We start from the raw sequence: 15,952 nt of genomic DNA on the forward strand, positions 1-15,952 counted from the left end.
TTCTCTTTTAGGTAGGCGATATTGTAAGAGTAGCCAAAGATGAGACCTTTCCTGCTGATCTGGTGCTGCTATCTTCAGACAGAGGGAATGGTTCATGCCATGTGACAACGGCAAGTCTGGATGGAGAAACAAATCTCAAAGTATGTGATTGGTATCCCCCTACTTGAGTCCCAATATACCTTGTCTGCGGCTGAAGAAGCAGCATGCTTATGTTGCCCATACATGGTCTACTGTCTACATTTTAGGCCCCTTTCACACATGTGCGACTTAAAAGTTGCGTGATTTTGAATTGACTTGAAGCAATGCCTGAGTAATCTTGAGGTCTGTGGACCTCAAAACGCATCAAATTCAGACCAAAGTAGTGCAGGGATTACTTTGAGGTTGCTGGGATTTGAAGTCACACAGATATGAACGGTACTCATTGGAAATCATGGGGTGTGACTTGTCATGTGACTTTGCAGTCCCAAGTTGCAGGACAAGTCGTACAATTGTGAAAGGGGCCTTAGGTTGATGGATCCTCACAAAAAGAAAAGTATTACTACTTGTCCCTGCAAGGGCAAAACGTATCTGTAGATGACATTGTAGATAACCTAAAGCTCTGAGGTGCTGTACTGTATGCCAAACACAGCAACACATGGTATTTGTTGTGTGCTTTAGCACCACCGTTTTTGTGTGTTATTTGAAATGAATGGCACAACGGTGCACTGCTGAGTGGCATCACTTTTAATTAAAATATAAAAGCAATTGGTGGTTGTTTTTACAGTTTAATAGTTTGATACTATCCTATCAACAGACTATTACCGAGACAGGCCTCTATATCTGACAACCCCTAACGCTAAATTGCTGGTCAGAGGAGAGAACAGGAAGAGGATGACAGTCTCGGCAGGGATGCATGGCTACTAAGGGCTCCTTGCCAATCTTGGCTAAACAAAGAAAGCATGAAGAGAGTTTCCAAAAATACTTGATTTCTGTCACTGCATACTATTTTTGACATTTCTTCATATGGGTTATTTGTTTAGCTGCCATTGAGAATTGGAGGTAGTAGCCTTTAAAAGCTCATGTATCTTGTGGTATAGTTCACAAAAAAGGATTGTGCTTTTAAGTGAACATACAGGAGAAATATAGATCAGGTCAGCCTCCACATTTCTGCTGTTGGGGCTATTTTGTAGGGTGCAGATTTTGATTACCCTTACACTAAGGGTAGAGAGTTTTAAGGTCCAGACCACACGTCTGTCTGTCTTCTCTAATCTAGTACAGCATAGGTTTACAGCCCCGATCCTCCTCGGGTCGCTCTATTCATGCGTGCGCACTCCCAAAACTGCGCTGTGTCCTGTGACAGAGAGCCCCACTCCCTCCTCACTGACCGATTGATAGCAGCAGGAGCCAATGGGGAGGGAGAGACCCGGGAGAGCCACTGCTCCCCGGTGCATTGCTGGTTCGAGATGGGAGCTGCACACTTAAGCCTTTACAAGCCCATCTATGGGTACAACAAAAAAAATACCCTTGCCAATTAGGACCCATCACGCTGCAAGGATGAATACTCGTTAAGTCCAGGAGATTGCTGAAGAGGCTGCATTACTTGTTTTTTCCCCCTCCAGCAGGGTCCCCCACAGCCTTCTCTCAGTTGCTCTAGACCGCAGTTCACCCTCACGGTGTTCATTACAAGGTTGATAACTCTGCCTTGTACATGAAAAGGCAGAGGGGCTGCCACAGACCAGTACTTTGGGCAGAAGAGGACTATGCTGGATCTGGCCCAGAGTAGAGAGTCAAGTAATGCAGCCTCATCCTGTACCCCTGTGGGTACCCCATCAATGTGAGGGTTTTTTTTTCCTTTTTATTGATTTTGTCTAGAGTAGGCCTGGCCTTGATCATAAAATAAATGTATTTTACGCTAAATGGTTTTGTAGCAGCTATACACATCCCATCTTCCTTCAACTTCTTACCATAAAGGAAACCTGTGCTGACAAACACTTAGGTTTAAATTTCTGATCACTAACTGACTGCCTGTCATGTGTGAGTCACTAACCCTAAACAAGTATGTGGATAAATGCATTCTGACTTCTCTTGTTACTTGCTTGTTGCTGGACATTGATAATGAAATAATTGAACCAATGGGCCGTTTTTTCAACCAGGCACTGAACAGTGGCAGGAAGATGGTCAACTGTGGCAAGCTGCATATTGCTGTCAGTGCAGGTTTTTTTTTTTTTTCTACTCCTAACATTCCTTGTCAGCCAGCAATTGTAAGGCTTAGCTTTGGTTTAAAGTGTTTTGAGCAGCCCTTGAGCCTCATGATGTTCTCTGCTGCTCCCCTGCTTTAAAAACACAGAAGTGCAAATGTTTTTACCATGAATACTTTAAATCTCTTTTCAGACACACTTTGCCGTTCCAGAAACAGCAGTATTACAGTCTGTAGCAAATCTGGACTCTTTAATCGCAGTTATTGAATGTCATCAGCCAGAGGCGGACCTTTACAGGTATTTCATCTCAAGACTAAGTGTAGATTGCATTGATCCAAATATCCGCCCACATTTGATATAGTAAGTGGCGGTGTACATCTCAGGTCAAGCAGATAAGTCCCTAAGAACTCCTCTGGACTTGCATCTTGGTTAACTGTAAACTAAGAGCACATAGGTGGATGGGACATGAGAAAAAAAATTACACATAACCGTTCATACATGACTATGAACGTGATGACCGTCATGTATGAATAAGCTTAGTTCTTTGCTCTTGTATACTGTTTGTTTTATTATATTCCTTGTAGAGTGAAATACAATTCTGTCCTGTACAGAAAACACATTGGAGTCTGCCTGCATGATGTTATTATCTGAATGCCACAGGAGTGTCAGTAGCAAAATATTTTAGCTTGAGATATTTTCATAGGATTTTCAAAGGATTTAGGAAAACTAGAAGAATGGTCAGAACTCTGGCAACTGAAATTTAATGTGGATAAGTGCAAGATAATGCACCTGGGGCGTAAAAACCCAAGGGCAGAATATAGAATATTTGACACAGTCCTGACCTCAGTATCTGAGGAAAGGGATTTAGGAGTATTTATTTCAGAAGACTTAAAGGTGGGAAGACAATGTAATAGAGCAGCACGAAATGCCAGCAGAATGCTTGGATGTATAGGGAGAGGTATAAGCAGTAGAAAGAGAGAAGTGCTTATGCCGCTGTACAGAACACTGGTGAGACCTCACTTGGAGTATTGTGCGCAGTACTGGAGGCCATATCTCCAGAAGGATATAGATACTCTAGAGAGAGTTCAGAGAAGAGCTACTAAACTAGTATATGGATTGCAGGAAAAAAATTACCAGGAAAGGTTAAAGGACCTTAACATGTATAGCTTGGAAGAAAGAAGAGACAGAGGGGATATGATAGAAACTTTTAAATACATAAAGGCAATCAACTCGGTAAAGGAGGAGAGCATATTTAAAAGAAGAAAAACTACCACAAGAGGACACAGTTTTAAATTAGAGGGGCAAAGGTTTAAAAGTAATATGAGGAAGTATTACTTTACTGAGAGAGTAGTGGATGCATGGAATAACCTTCCTGCAGAAGTGGTAGCTGCAAATACAGTGAAGGAGTTTAAGCATGCATGGGATAGACATAAAGCTATCCTTCATATAAGATAGGGCCAGGGACTATTCATAGGATTCAGATATATTGGGCAGACTAGATGGGCCAAATGGTTCTTATCTGCTGACACATTCTATGTTTCTATAGTAGCTTTTTAATTTTTTGCTTGGCCTGCTGGGATTTTCAGTTTATATTTTCCATCACTCTGTATAATTAAATATAATTAGAATATATAAGGACTACAATATAAAGAAAAGCACCCCTTTTTATCATGCATTACTGAAGGAACAGAAACTGTTCTTGTAGCAAAGTAAATGTTCACTTTTAAAAGTGTATATTTGCTTTTCAAAGAGCATGTTCTCTTCGCTATGTAAATACGAAGAAGCTGTGTTCACGTTGAGTAAGAAATCGCATGCAAAGGAAAGTTTTTCCTCCATGTAATTTTGTGACTGAAGTAATCAAGGTTTCTCCTTATTTGCTAAGCTAGGTGAACATTCACTTTGCAGTTAACAGTCTCTATACCTTTAACTACACCTCTTAGTTAAGTTAAGTTGTGAGATACAAGGAGGGGTTTGGATTTTTATGTCTTAAACGTGTGATTGTTGCTCATAAGAGAGAGCAGTATTTACAGTTATAGCCAAAAACATTGACACCCCTGCATTTCTGTCACATAATGCACCACCAAAAAATTGTTGCAATTACAAATGTTTAGGCATCCTCATGTTTGTTTGTTTTATTTATATTGGTATGACACAACAAATTGAAGAAACCAAAAGCCAAATCTTAAACATTCCATGCAAAACTCCAAGAGTGGACTGGGCAAATTTGACACCTTCTCAAAATTTTAGGAAATAATTGCATTCCAAGTTTGTGATGCTCCTGTAATTTGTAATTAAACGCACCTGTATCAATTAACAGGTGCTGACAAAATAGAAATCACACCGGCCACCAGTTAAAATAGTGAAAAATTGACTCAGCCCTTCTGTTGTGTGTCTGTATGCCACATGGAGAAGGGAAAGGGCAACAAAAAAGTCTGGACTGGCTGTCTTGACCATGTGCGTGAAATCTGAAGACTACCAAAGATTTCTGGGGTGAAATGTAGGGCCCAGTATCAGAAAGTTGGGTTTCTGTCAGAGGTCATGGGTCTTACAGCAGGACAATGACCAAAAACTCATGTCAAAAAGCACCCAGAAGTGGTTTAAGACAAAGCGCTGGAGAGTACTAAACTGGCCAGCAATGAGTCCAGATCTAATCCTATAGAGCACCTGTGGAGAGATCTCAAACAGCAGTTGGGAAAGGGAACCCTTCCAAAACCTGAAAGATCTGGCGCAGTTGGTGAAAGAAGAGTGGTCCAAAATTCCAGTAGAGAGGTGTGAGAAACATTGATGGTTACAGGAAGCAATTTATTTCAGTTATTTTTTCCCAAGGGGCATGCTACTAAATATTAAATTGAGGGTGCCAATAATTTTTTTCCAGACCTTTTGTGGAGTTTTGCCTAAAATGTGTCAGATTTGACTTGGTTCCACCACTTTTTCCTCTTTATTTAGTTCATTGACAGACACAGCTTCATATCTTCATTGACAGATGGGTTATGCCGCTCTTAGTAGTAGGACACTAGGCGGAAAAGGGTTAGAAAAGCTTGGCTATGCCTATAGGGCAGCCCCAGGGGGTATACAGTGCCTTGCGAAAGTATTCGGCCCCCTTGAACTTTGCAACCTTTTGCCACATTTCAGGCTTCAAACATAAAGATATAAAACTGTAATTTTTTTGTGAAGAATCAACAAGTGGGACACAATCATGAAGTGGAACGAAATTTATTGGATATTTCAAACTTTTTTAACAAATAAAAAACGGAAAAATTGGGCGTGCAAAATTATTCAGCCCCCTTTAGTTAATACTTTGTAGCGCCACCTTTTGCTGCGATTACAGCTGTAAGTCGCTTGGGGTATGTCTCTATCAGTTTTGCACATCGAGAGACTGAAATTTTTGCCCATTCCTCCTTGCGAAACAGCTCGAGCTCAGTGAGGTTGGATGGAGAGCGTTTGTGTACAGCATTTTTCAGTTCTTTCCACAGATTCTTGATTGGATTCAGGTCTGGACTTTGACTTGGCCATTCTAACACCTGGATATGTTTATTTGTGAACCATTCCATTGTAGATTTTGCTTTATGTTTTGGATCATTGTCTTGTTGGAAGACAAATCTCCGTCCCAGTCTCAGGTCTTTTGCAGACTCCATCAGGTTTTCTTCCAAAATGGTCCTGTATTTGGCTCCATCCATCTTCCAATCAATTTTAACCATCTTCCCTGTCCCTGCTGAAGAAAAGCAGGCCCAAACCATGATGCTGCCACCACCATGTTTGACAGTGGGGATGGTGTGTTCAGGGTGATGAGCTGTGTTGCTTTTACGCCAAACATAAAGTTTTGCATTGTTGCCAAAAAGTTCGATTTTGGTTTCATCTGACCAGAGCACCTTCCACATGTTTAGTGTGTCTCCCAGGTGGCTTGTGGCAAACTTTAAACTACACTTTTTATGGATATCTTTAAGAAATGGCTTTCTTCTTGCCACTCTTCCATAAAGGCCAGATTTGTGCAGTATACAACAGATTGTTGTCCTATGGACAGAGTCTCCCACCTCAGCTGTAGATCTCTGCAGTTCATCCAGAGTGATCATGGGCCTCTTGGCTGCATCTCTGATCGGTCTTCTCCTTGTATGAGCTGAAAGTTTAGAGGGACGGCCAGGTCTTCGTAGATTTGCAGTGGTCTGATACTCCCATTTCAGTATCGCTTGCACAGTGCTCCTTGGGATGTTTAAAGCTTGGGAAATCTTTTTGTATCCAAATCCGGCTTTAAACTTCTCCAACAGTATCTTGGACCTGCCTGGTGTGTTCCTTGTTTTTCATGATGCTCTCTGCGCTTTAAACAGACCTCTGAGACTATCACAGTGCAGGTGGATTTATACGGAGACTTGATTACACACAGGTGGATTCTATTTATCATCATTAGTCATTTAGGTCAACATTTGATCATTCAGAGATCCTCACTGAACTTCTGGAGAGAGTTTGCTGCACTGAAAGTAAAGGGGCTGAATAATTTTGCACGCCCAATTTTTCAGTTTTTGATTTGTTAAAGTTTGAAATATCCAATAAATTTCATTCCACTTCATGATTGTGTCCCACTTGTTGTTGATTCTTCACAAAAAATTACAGTTTTATATCTTTATGTTTGAAGCCTGAAATGTGGCAAAAGGTCGCAAAGTTCAAGGGGGCCGAATACTTTCGCAAGGCACTGTACTTCCACTTCCTGCTATAGGATCTGTTTTTTTTTCTTCTGCCTAGTCAGGAGTAAGGACCTAGCTCCTTACTGGGATCTGTGGTCCTGTCATTTTTTTCCTTTTTTAAACTGAACTTTTTTCCTTTTTGTTGTTTTTTTTTTTTCCTTCTACAATCGAATCTCAAAGTGGGTGACGCACTGGATATCCTAGATCCTTACGGTCTCCTAGTTGACAGATCAGCTGTTTCTTCTTCCCTTTTGATCGGCGTGCAGTAGGCTGTTGGCGCTTCTATCGCTCTATAAGTCGGTTGGTGATGAGTTCCTGGGGTGGTATATCTCCCTTTTTCTGCTATTACAGCGCTGCTGGAACCTGTAGTGCCACCGGTGCAGCGGTGGGGTTTTTTTCACAGCGTTTTTTAAAGTTTTTACATTACTTTTGCTGGCGGTCCCCAGAATACCATGGAGCCCGTAAAACACGTGTCACTACCTGACCCCCTGTCAGAAGCTGCGGGACCCTCTGTGTCTGTCTGCCCTAGAAGCCATGATAGTGGTCCTGCAGTCCTTGGTGTCAAAAGTGGTCGTGGCTCTCCAAAAGTGACCTAGTAAAAAGTGCCCTCCACCTTCACCAGCTTCCTCTGCTTCCTCAGACTCTGAGGCTGATTTGCCTGCCGCTGATGCAAGTCACTCCACGGGGTCTGCGTCCATGCTCTTCGAGTGCTTGGACAGTGAGGATGATTCCTCTTCCACTTGATCTGTGCAAGAAATTGTATTAGTGCGGGAAACTTACAAAATGAGGGACACAGCTAATGTTGCATCGGCCGCGTCATCTAAGGTGACTAAGGTGTTCCCCTTTCCTGCCTATTTTGACATAGTTACATAGTAGGTGAGGTTGAATAAAGACAATAGTCCATCCAGTTCAACCTGTGTAGGTGTGTGTGACTGTAATCATCTAACATAGCCCTCAATCTCCTGATCCTTGAGATGTAAGTCTAAGAGTCTTTTGAAAGTCACCATACTACCCACAGAAACCACCTCTTGTGGTAGACAATTCCACAATCTTGTAGCCCTAACAGTAAAGAACCCCCCACGTTGCCTGAGGTTAAAACGCTTCTCCTCTAATCGCATTGTATGTCCTCGAGTCCTCATGCAATTCCTTCGAATGAACAGCTTTTCTTCTAAGCTGAGATCCCCATTAAGATATTTATAAATTGCTATCATGTCCCCTCTCAGACGTCTTTTCTCCAGGGAAAATAAATCGAGCGATTGCAGCCGCTCTTCATAGGTAAGGTCCTCCAACCCCCTAATCAGTTTAGTTGCCCTTCTCTGGACTTTCTCCAGCTCCAACACATCCCTCCTGAGGACTGGCGACCAGAACTGGACAGAATACTCCAGATGCGGTCGGACCAGAGTTTTATAAAGTGGAAGGATTATAGTCTTATCTCTGGAATACATCCCTTTCTTTATGCATGCTAATATTCTGTTGGCTTTGGAAGCTGCCGCTTGGCATTGCATGCTGTTGCCTAATCTATCATCAACTAAGACTCCCAGATCTTTCTCCATTTTTGATTCCCCCAAGGGTTCCCCTCCTAACGTGTATTGTGTTTTTATGTTTTTGGTCCCCAAGTGCAAAACCTTACACTTCTCCACATTAAACCTCATTTGCCATGTCGTTGCCCACTCCGTAATTTTGTCCAGGTCATTCTGTAGGATATCTGCTTCATGCTGTGCAGTTATTGCCCTGGCCAATTTTGTGTCATCTGCAAAAACTGATAACGAACTACTGATCCCTTCCTCAATGCTGTTTATGAATAAATTGAACAAGGTTGGTCCCAGGACTGAGCCCTGGGGCACCCCGCTTACTACCTCAGACCAGTCTGAGTATGCGCTGTTTATTACTACCCTTTGGACACGGCCTTTTAGCCAATTCCGTATCCAAGAGCAAACCCTGCAGTCGATACCTGCAGACCTTATTTTATAAATTAAGCGCTTGTGGGGAACTGTATCAAACGCCTTAGCGAAATCCAAGTACACCACATCCACTGGTCTCCCCCTATCTAGCTCACAGCTCACCTCCTCGTAGAATGCTAAGAGATTGGTTTGACAAGAACGCCCATTTGTAAACCCGTGCTGGTTACTACTGATGATGTTGTTGTCTTTAGCATACTCTACGATATAGTCCCTTATCATCCCCTCCAAAAGTTTACATATTATTGATGTCAGACTGACAGGCCTATAATTTCCCGGGATATGTCTCTGGCCCTTTTTGAATATCGTAATCACGTTAGCCTTCCTCCAATCCCCTGGTACATCTCCTGTCCTAATACTGTCAGCAAAGATCAGGAACAGTGGTCTAGATATAACCATACTGAGTTCCTTGAGCACTCTCGGATGTACGCCATCCGGGCCTGGTGATTTGTTTGTGTTAAGTTTATCCAGTCTTTCCCTGATTTCCCCTTCTGTTAGCCATAGTGGCAAGTCCTGTGTATTACTACTAACCATACAGTCATGGTCAGTGTACCCTTCCTTTTCCTGCGTAAAGACTGACGAGAAAAAAGAATTCAGCACGGTTGCTTTTTCAGTGTCCTCTGTAACCATCCTCCCATCATCGTTAATTATGTGTGCAATATGCTCTGCCCTAGTTTTTTTGCTGTTGATATATTTAAAGAATTTCTTTGGGTTTTTTTTACTATCCTCCGCTATTTGTCTCTCAAAGTTGATTTTAGCCATCTTGATTTCGTGTTTACACTTCTTATTTTCCTCCTTGTATTGCTGGAAGGCCGATACTGTGCCCTCTGATTTATATTTCTTGAAGGCCAATTTTTTTCCCCTAATAAGTTTTTTAACGCTACGGTTTAGCCAGCCAGGTTTGGCTTTGTCTCTTCTAAATTTATTCCCCATAGGAATGCACTGCAAGATGCCTTTGCTTAATATTGTTCTAAAGCATTCCCATTTTTCCTCTGTGGTCAGTGATCCCAGGGTTTGGTCCCAGTTTACCCTTTCCATCAATGAGTACAATTTTGGAAAGTCTGCCCTTCTGAAGTTTAGGGTTCTTATGTTCCCCACTTGCCTTTTTATATTGTTATTTATACTAAATGTGATCATCCTGTGATCGCTAGAGCCCAGGTTGTCCTGGACTCCTACCTCCGAGATTATGTCTGGGTCATTAGTGATCAATAGATCCAGGATAGCATTCTCTCTAGTAGGGGAATCCACCAACTGCGACATGTAGTTATCCTGTAAGGTTTCCGTGAATAGCCGGGCCTTATGCGAGTGTGCAGTCCCCTCTTCCCAGTCAATGTCGGGATAATTGAAGTCCCCCAATATGATGACTGATCCTAGTTTTGCCGCTTTACCTATTAGTGCTAAAAATTCCAGCTCTACCTCCTCCCCTTGGTTAGGTGGCCTATAGCAAACCCCCACAACTACTTTTCCCTTATCTTCTTCCCTATCGAGTTCAACCCACACAGATTCTAAATCCATGCACATCCCATCCGTAATGTCACTCCTTTCTAGCACCTTTATATTGTTCTTGACATAGAGACATACCCCTCCCCCTCTTTTACCAACCCTGTCCTTCCGGTACACCGAATACCCTTGGATATTGGCCAGCCAGTCATGTGAGGGGTCGAACCAAGTCTCCGTTATTCCCACAAGGTCTATGTCTTCCTCATGTACTAACATTTCCAACTCATCCATCTTATTAGCTAGGCTCCTGGCATTAGCATATACCCCTCTTAGTTTTACGGAAGTTAAACGTGATTGGCGGTTTTGTTTATTTCTGTTTGGTCTGCTGTTCTCCCGCACAGACCCGCCAATTGATGTTGTTGACCTACTGTCGCTGTTGACCCTACAACTGCCTTCAGTCCTCTGCTCCCTCCTGACTGATTCTACTTCTGAGCCCTCCCCCCCGTCTCCTAGTTTAAAAGCCCCTCCAACTCGGTGGCCATCTTTCTCCCCAAAAGAGCTGTACCGTCCCCATTAAGGTGCAGCCCATCCTTACTAAAGAGCCGGTAGCCGACTGAGAAGTCAGCCCAGTTCTCCAGGAACCCAAACCCCTCCTTCCTACACCAATTCCTCAGCCACTTGTTAACTTCCCTAAGCTCCTTCTGCCTCTCCTGTGTGGCTCGAGGTACAGGCAGTATTTCAGAGAAAACCACCTTGGAGGTCCTTTTCCTCAATCTATTACCTACGTCCCTGAAATCGTTCTTAAGGATCCTCCACCTACCTTTAACTTTGTCATTAGTGCCCACATGCACCATGACCGCTGGGTCATCCCCAGCCCCACCCAACAATCTGTCTGCCAGATCTGCGATGTGCCGAACTCGGGCGCCCGGTAAACAACAAACTGTTCGGTTCACGCGATCTTTTTTACAGATTTCCCTCTCTGTCCTCTTGATAATTGAGTCCCCAACTACCACAACCTGTCTAACCTTTCCTGCGTTACGGCCCCCCTTCTTCCTGGAGCCGTCCCTCCCCTGGCAGCTGGGGGAGGGCGCATGCTCCAGCACTGCCACCCCTGAGTTGATATCCCCCTCAACCTGCAACTCGGCAAACATGTTAGGGTCTACCAACTCAGGACTGGCCTCCCTGACTCTCCTCCCCCTAACATTCCTAATGGTCACCCAGCTGCGTACCTCTGCTGCTTGCGTCTCCTCTATTCCTCCCTCCTCTATGCTGACCCCTGCCAGCGCCTGATGGGTAATGTCCAAGCTCCTTTTCAGGTTGTAGATGCCACGCAGTCTTGTCACTGTGTTCTCTAGATCCACGATGTGGGCTTCCAGAGCAACAAGTCGCTCACATCTTGCACAGCAGTATTCGTCCTCGATTGTTTCATCAAGGAACGCATACATGCCGCAAGAAGTGCACTGAGTAGCATCCCCAATCCTGTCGGACATTATTACCCACTACTCTATGGGGATAATATTAACGACCTGCTCTTCCTTACCTACACTACCTCTAACTTCCCTGGTACTAAACCAGGGGTACCCACCAGTCGCTAATACCCTCACCAGTCGCAAGGATCCTCACCAGTCGCAAGATACTCACCAGTCGCAAGATACTCACCAGTCGCAAGATACTCACCAGTCGCAAGATACTCACCAGTCGCAAGGATACTCACCAGTCGCAAGGATACTCACCAGTCGCAAAGATACTCACCAGTCGCAAAGATACTCACCAGTCGCAAAGATACTCACCAGTTGCAAGCTACTTCACCAGTTGCAAGCTACTTCACCAGTCGCAAGGATACTCACCAGTGCAAGGATACTCACCCGTCGCAAGGATACTCACCCGTCGCAAGGATACTCACCCGTCGCAAGGATACTCACCAGTCGCAAGATACTCACCAGTCGCAAGTTCGCATTGACATGATTGTCGCTAGTCAGTGGGGGTCCTTGAAACGCATGGTTGGCATACCTAAGCGTTTCGCAAGGAGGTATCCATTTGAGGAGTCCCTCTTAAAGAAACTGATAGTTCCACCGGTGGTGGATTCTCAGGTTTCTAGGTTAAATAAAGTCACGTTGCTGCCAGTGGAGGACACTCTGTCCTTTTAAAGACCCTGTAGATAGGAAGGCTGAATCTCTGGTCTGCTATCTTTTTACCGTGGCATGTTCAATCTTGAGGCCGATGTTTGTCATAATCTTGGTCTCCCAGACCTCAATGGAATGGGTAAAGCTTTTGCCCTTTAGGATTTTGAAGGGGGTTAGCATCCTCCTGAGCTGGTGGACCAGTTGATAAAGTATTTATTTTTGTGATGTCTCCCTGGACGCGGCCCTTTAGCCTGCAGGGTGTCGGTGACAGTGGTGACTCACTGAGCCACGTGATCTTGTTAAAATGCTGGTATGCGGACCAGGCCTCCAAAAAGGTGCTGATGGATCTCCCCTTTGTGGCAGACTGCTTGTTCGAAGCTTCCATGGAAGAGATCATAAAAGGTCTCACAGGAGGCAAGAGCACCCTGTTCCCGTAGATTACAAAGAGCAGAAAGCCTCACCGCAAACATGGTCCTGTCTTCTCGGCCCACAAGCGGCCCTTTCGTCCTGCAGGTTTGCAAGACAAGGGGTCTAAATCCCTCCCGTACCTTCTTAGGAGGTTCCAAGAGACCCTGGGTTGGTAGGGCGGGCCCTGCTGGCACTGCAGAAAGTCCTCCTCTGTCTGAAGGGATGCCCTCACCCGTTCATGGGGTGGGGGGACGTCTCAGTTTCTTTCCATACCTGTGGACCTCCTTTGTTCAAGACAAATGGATCCACGAGTTAATAAGGTCCGGTTACAAGATTGAGTTTGGGTCCTTGCTCCCGGCAAGGTTTTTTCCTTCCAACCTGCACCTGTCACCGGATCAGTTTCAGGGCGGTTCAGGATCTGCTGTCACAAGGAGTCATTGTACCAGTCCCAGAGTCAGAACGTTTTCAGGGGTTTTTTTCAAACCTATTTTCGGTTCCCAGGAAGAAGGGCAAGGTCCGTCCAATCTTGGACCTTAAGATCCTGAACTGCTTTGTGTGAGTTCAGAAATTCAGAATGACGTCCATTCGCACGGTAGTGTCTTCCCTCATTAAGGGGATTTTCTGGCCTCTATCGATGTCAAGGACGCTTACTCATATCCCAATATATGTCGGGCATCAGCGCTTTCTTCGATTTGCCATAGGCGAGGAGAGCTATCAATTCGTTGCGTTACCCTTTGGTCTCAGCTCCTCGGGTGTTCACAAAAGTCTTGGCCCCAGTGTTAACCTTACTTAGGCAAAGGGGGATCTCGGTACTGGTGTACCTGGATGATCTGAGAACAGAGACTCCTGTCCTTAAGGAAGATCTGAACATCACGATGCAAGCTCTGCAAGAGTGTGGCTGGACTCTGAATTTTCAGAAATTGGCTTGGACTCTGTCCAACAAGCTGGACTACCTGGGCCTTACTCTGGATTCAGCCTCAGCACGGGTGTTTGTTCCAGAAACAAAGCTGCTGAAAATGTAGTAGGCGATTTGGCTCTTGTTATCCAACCGTAAATCCCCTCTCAGGACTTGCATGCAAGTGCTGCGCCTGATGGTCTCCACCTTCGAGGCCGTTCCATTTGCTCAGTTCCATACCAGACCTCGGCAAAAAAGATTCTGTCCAAAATGGGACAAAAATCCACGGTCCCTTGACAATCTGATCCTGTTGAGCCGAGGTACGAGGGAATCCTTATTTGGTTACTTCGCTCCCCGGCGCTTCGACAGGGAAAGTCTTTTCTTCCCCCTGCACTGGACAGTGGTCTCCATGGACGCCAGCCTGTTCGAATGGGGAGGTGTCCTGGGCATGGAATCAGCCCAGGGTGTCTGGTCTCAGGAGGAGTCCAGTCTGCCGATCAACATCCTGGAAATTCGGGCGATCAGGCTTTGCCTGTCCCAGTGGACGGGTCATCTTAAGGGGTGTCCAGTAAGGATTCAATCGGACAACGCCGTGGCATGTGTCAATCATCAAGGGGGCACCAAAAGTGTCCTAGCGGCCAAAGAAGTGGCGGTCATCCTGAGGTGGACAGAGTGATATGTTCCAGCCATCTCTGCTGTGCATATTCCAGGGGTGGAAAATTGGCTGGCAGGCGGATTACCTCAGTCGGCAGGCCTTCAGTCTGGGCGAATGGTCCCTCCACCTGGAGGTGTTTCAACAGCTGTGTCTCCGGTGGGGGACCTCCGATGTGGACCTGCTAGTCTCGTGCATCAACCGGAAGGTTCCGAGGTTTGTGGCAAGGTCCCGAGACCATCTGGCAGACACTCTGGTGGCCCCTTGGGGCCAGTATCGCCTAATATGTGCTTTTCCTCCGCTGCAGCTTCTACCGAGACCTCTGCGCAGAATCAAATAAGAAGGGATTCCAGTTATTCTGGTGGCCCTAGACTGGCCCCCCATTCCTTTTCGATATCGCGTCTGCTGGAGTTTCTACAAAGGTGTAGATCAACTTTTAGCCCTGGGCTCCAGTGGTTCCTAGTTGAGCTCTTTGGTTACCTGGTTGGCTTTAAGCCCTGTGGGGATTGTTTTTTTTTTTTTTTTTTTTTTTTTCCCTCCTACCCCCAATGCTGACACTGCTTTGGGATGTACCATCGGTCAATGAAGATATATGAACTCGGTCAGTCAATGAACAAAGGAGAAAAATGGATTTTTGTCTTACCGTAAAATCCTTTTCTCTGATATTCATTGACGGACGCAGCACCCACCCCTCTGTGGAGTTGGGCTATGTTTTTTTTCTGACACGGCTTGTTACAAAACTAAGATCCTATAGCAAGAAGTGGGAGTATACCCTCTGGGACTGCCCTTTAGGCGTAGTCAAGCTTTTTTTTTTTTCCCAAATATTTTATTTATTTAAGTAGACTGGCAGTAACAACAGCAGAAGGCAATTGAAGCATCCGTTGTACAAAGTAAGCAACAAAAGGCAAAATGAACAAAGAAGAAATGTCTATCGTCCAACAATGAAAAAAACATTGAAAAAACAAACAGCAGGAATGTCACATGCATAAGTGTAGGAACGTCAGGAGTCCCTTATGCTAGAAAACCCCAGAGATCATACCTGAGCTAGTACGGAACATGCTGTAACCCAATAAAATTAAAAAAGCACAGAAAGAGATATTAGGGTAAAAGAGAAAAGGAGGGGAGGAAGAGGGGGAGAGAGAGGAAGAAGAGGGGAAAAAAAAAGAGGAGGGGGGGCAAGGAGATGCTGCTCTGTACCGTACACGGGACACCGCCACAAATCTCCCAAACCGCCACAAATCTCCCAAACCGCCAGGGCTCACGAGCACATCAGGGATTTCCCCTGTCAGAGAGGATGAACACATTCCAATAACCCTAGACCTTCTCATACTGTTCACGCCGGTGTAGGGCTGTAAGAGTCAAGTCTTCCATCTGGTTGATCTCCTCTAGTTTACGCATGCAGTCCCTTTTATAGTAGGCGTTTCGCATTGGTATGTTCGACAGTTGTAGAAGGAAGAAGGCCGGGATATCTAGAATGACATAGTCCGTAAGGTCACCTAAGAGATCCTTAATTGCAGTACAGAACCCACGAAGCCTACGGCACGACCAAAAGATGTGTAGAAGGGTGCCCTCCTCATCCTGCCACCTCCAGCAAGCCTCCGAGGTGCCTGGGTATATCTTGCT

General features: G+C 45.0%; 1 protein-coding gene across 4 annotated transcripts in view; it reads left to right on the plus strand.

Moving 5' to 3' along the window:
• Window positions 1–15,952, plus strand: part of ATP11B (ATPase phospholipid transporting 11B (putative)) — a 358,393-nt gene that overhangs the window by 91,145 nt on the left and 251,296 nt on the right. For all 4 annotated transcript variants that reach the window (XM_082249614.1, XM_082249613.1, XM_082249612.1 and 1 more), the window contains exons 6-7: window positions 12–140; window positions 2,371–2,474. In XM_082249614.1, the coding sequence (XP_082105740.1) occupies window positions 12–140; window positions 2,371–2,474 (233 nt within the window). The remainder of the gene's footprint in view (window positions 1–11; window positions 141–2,370; window positions 2,475–15,952) is intronic.

Source organism: Pelophylax lessonae (genome assembly GCF_965119305.1).
Source record: "Pelophylax lessonae genome assembly, chromosome: 3".
In the NCBI taxonomy this organism is placed as follows: Eukaryota; Metazoa; Chordata; class Amphibia; order Anura; family Ranidae; genus Pelophylax; species Pelophylax lessonae.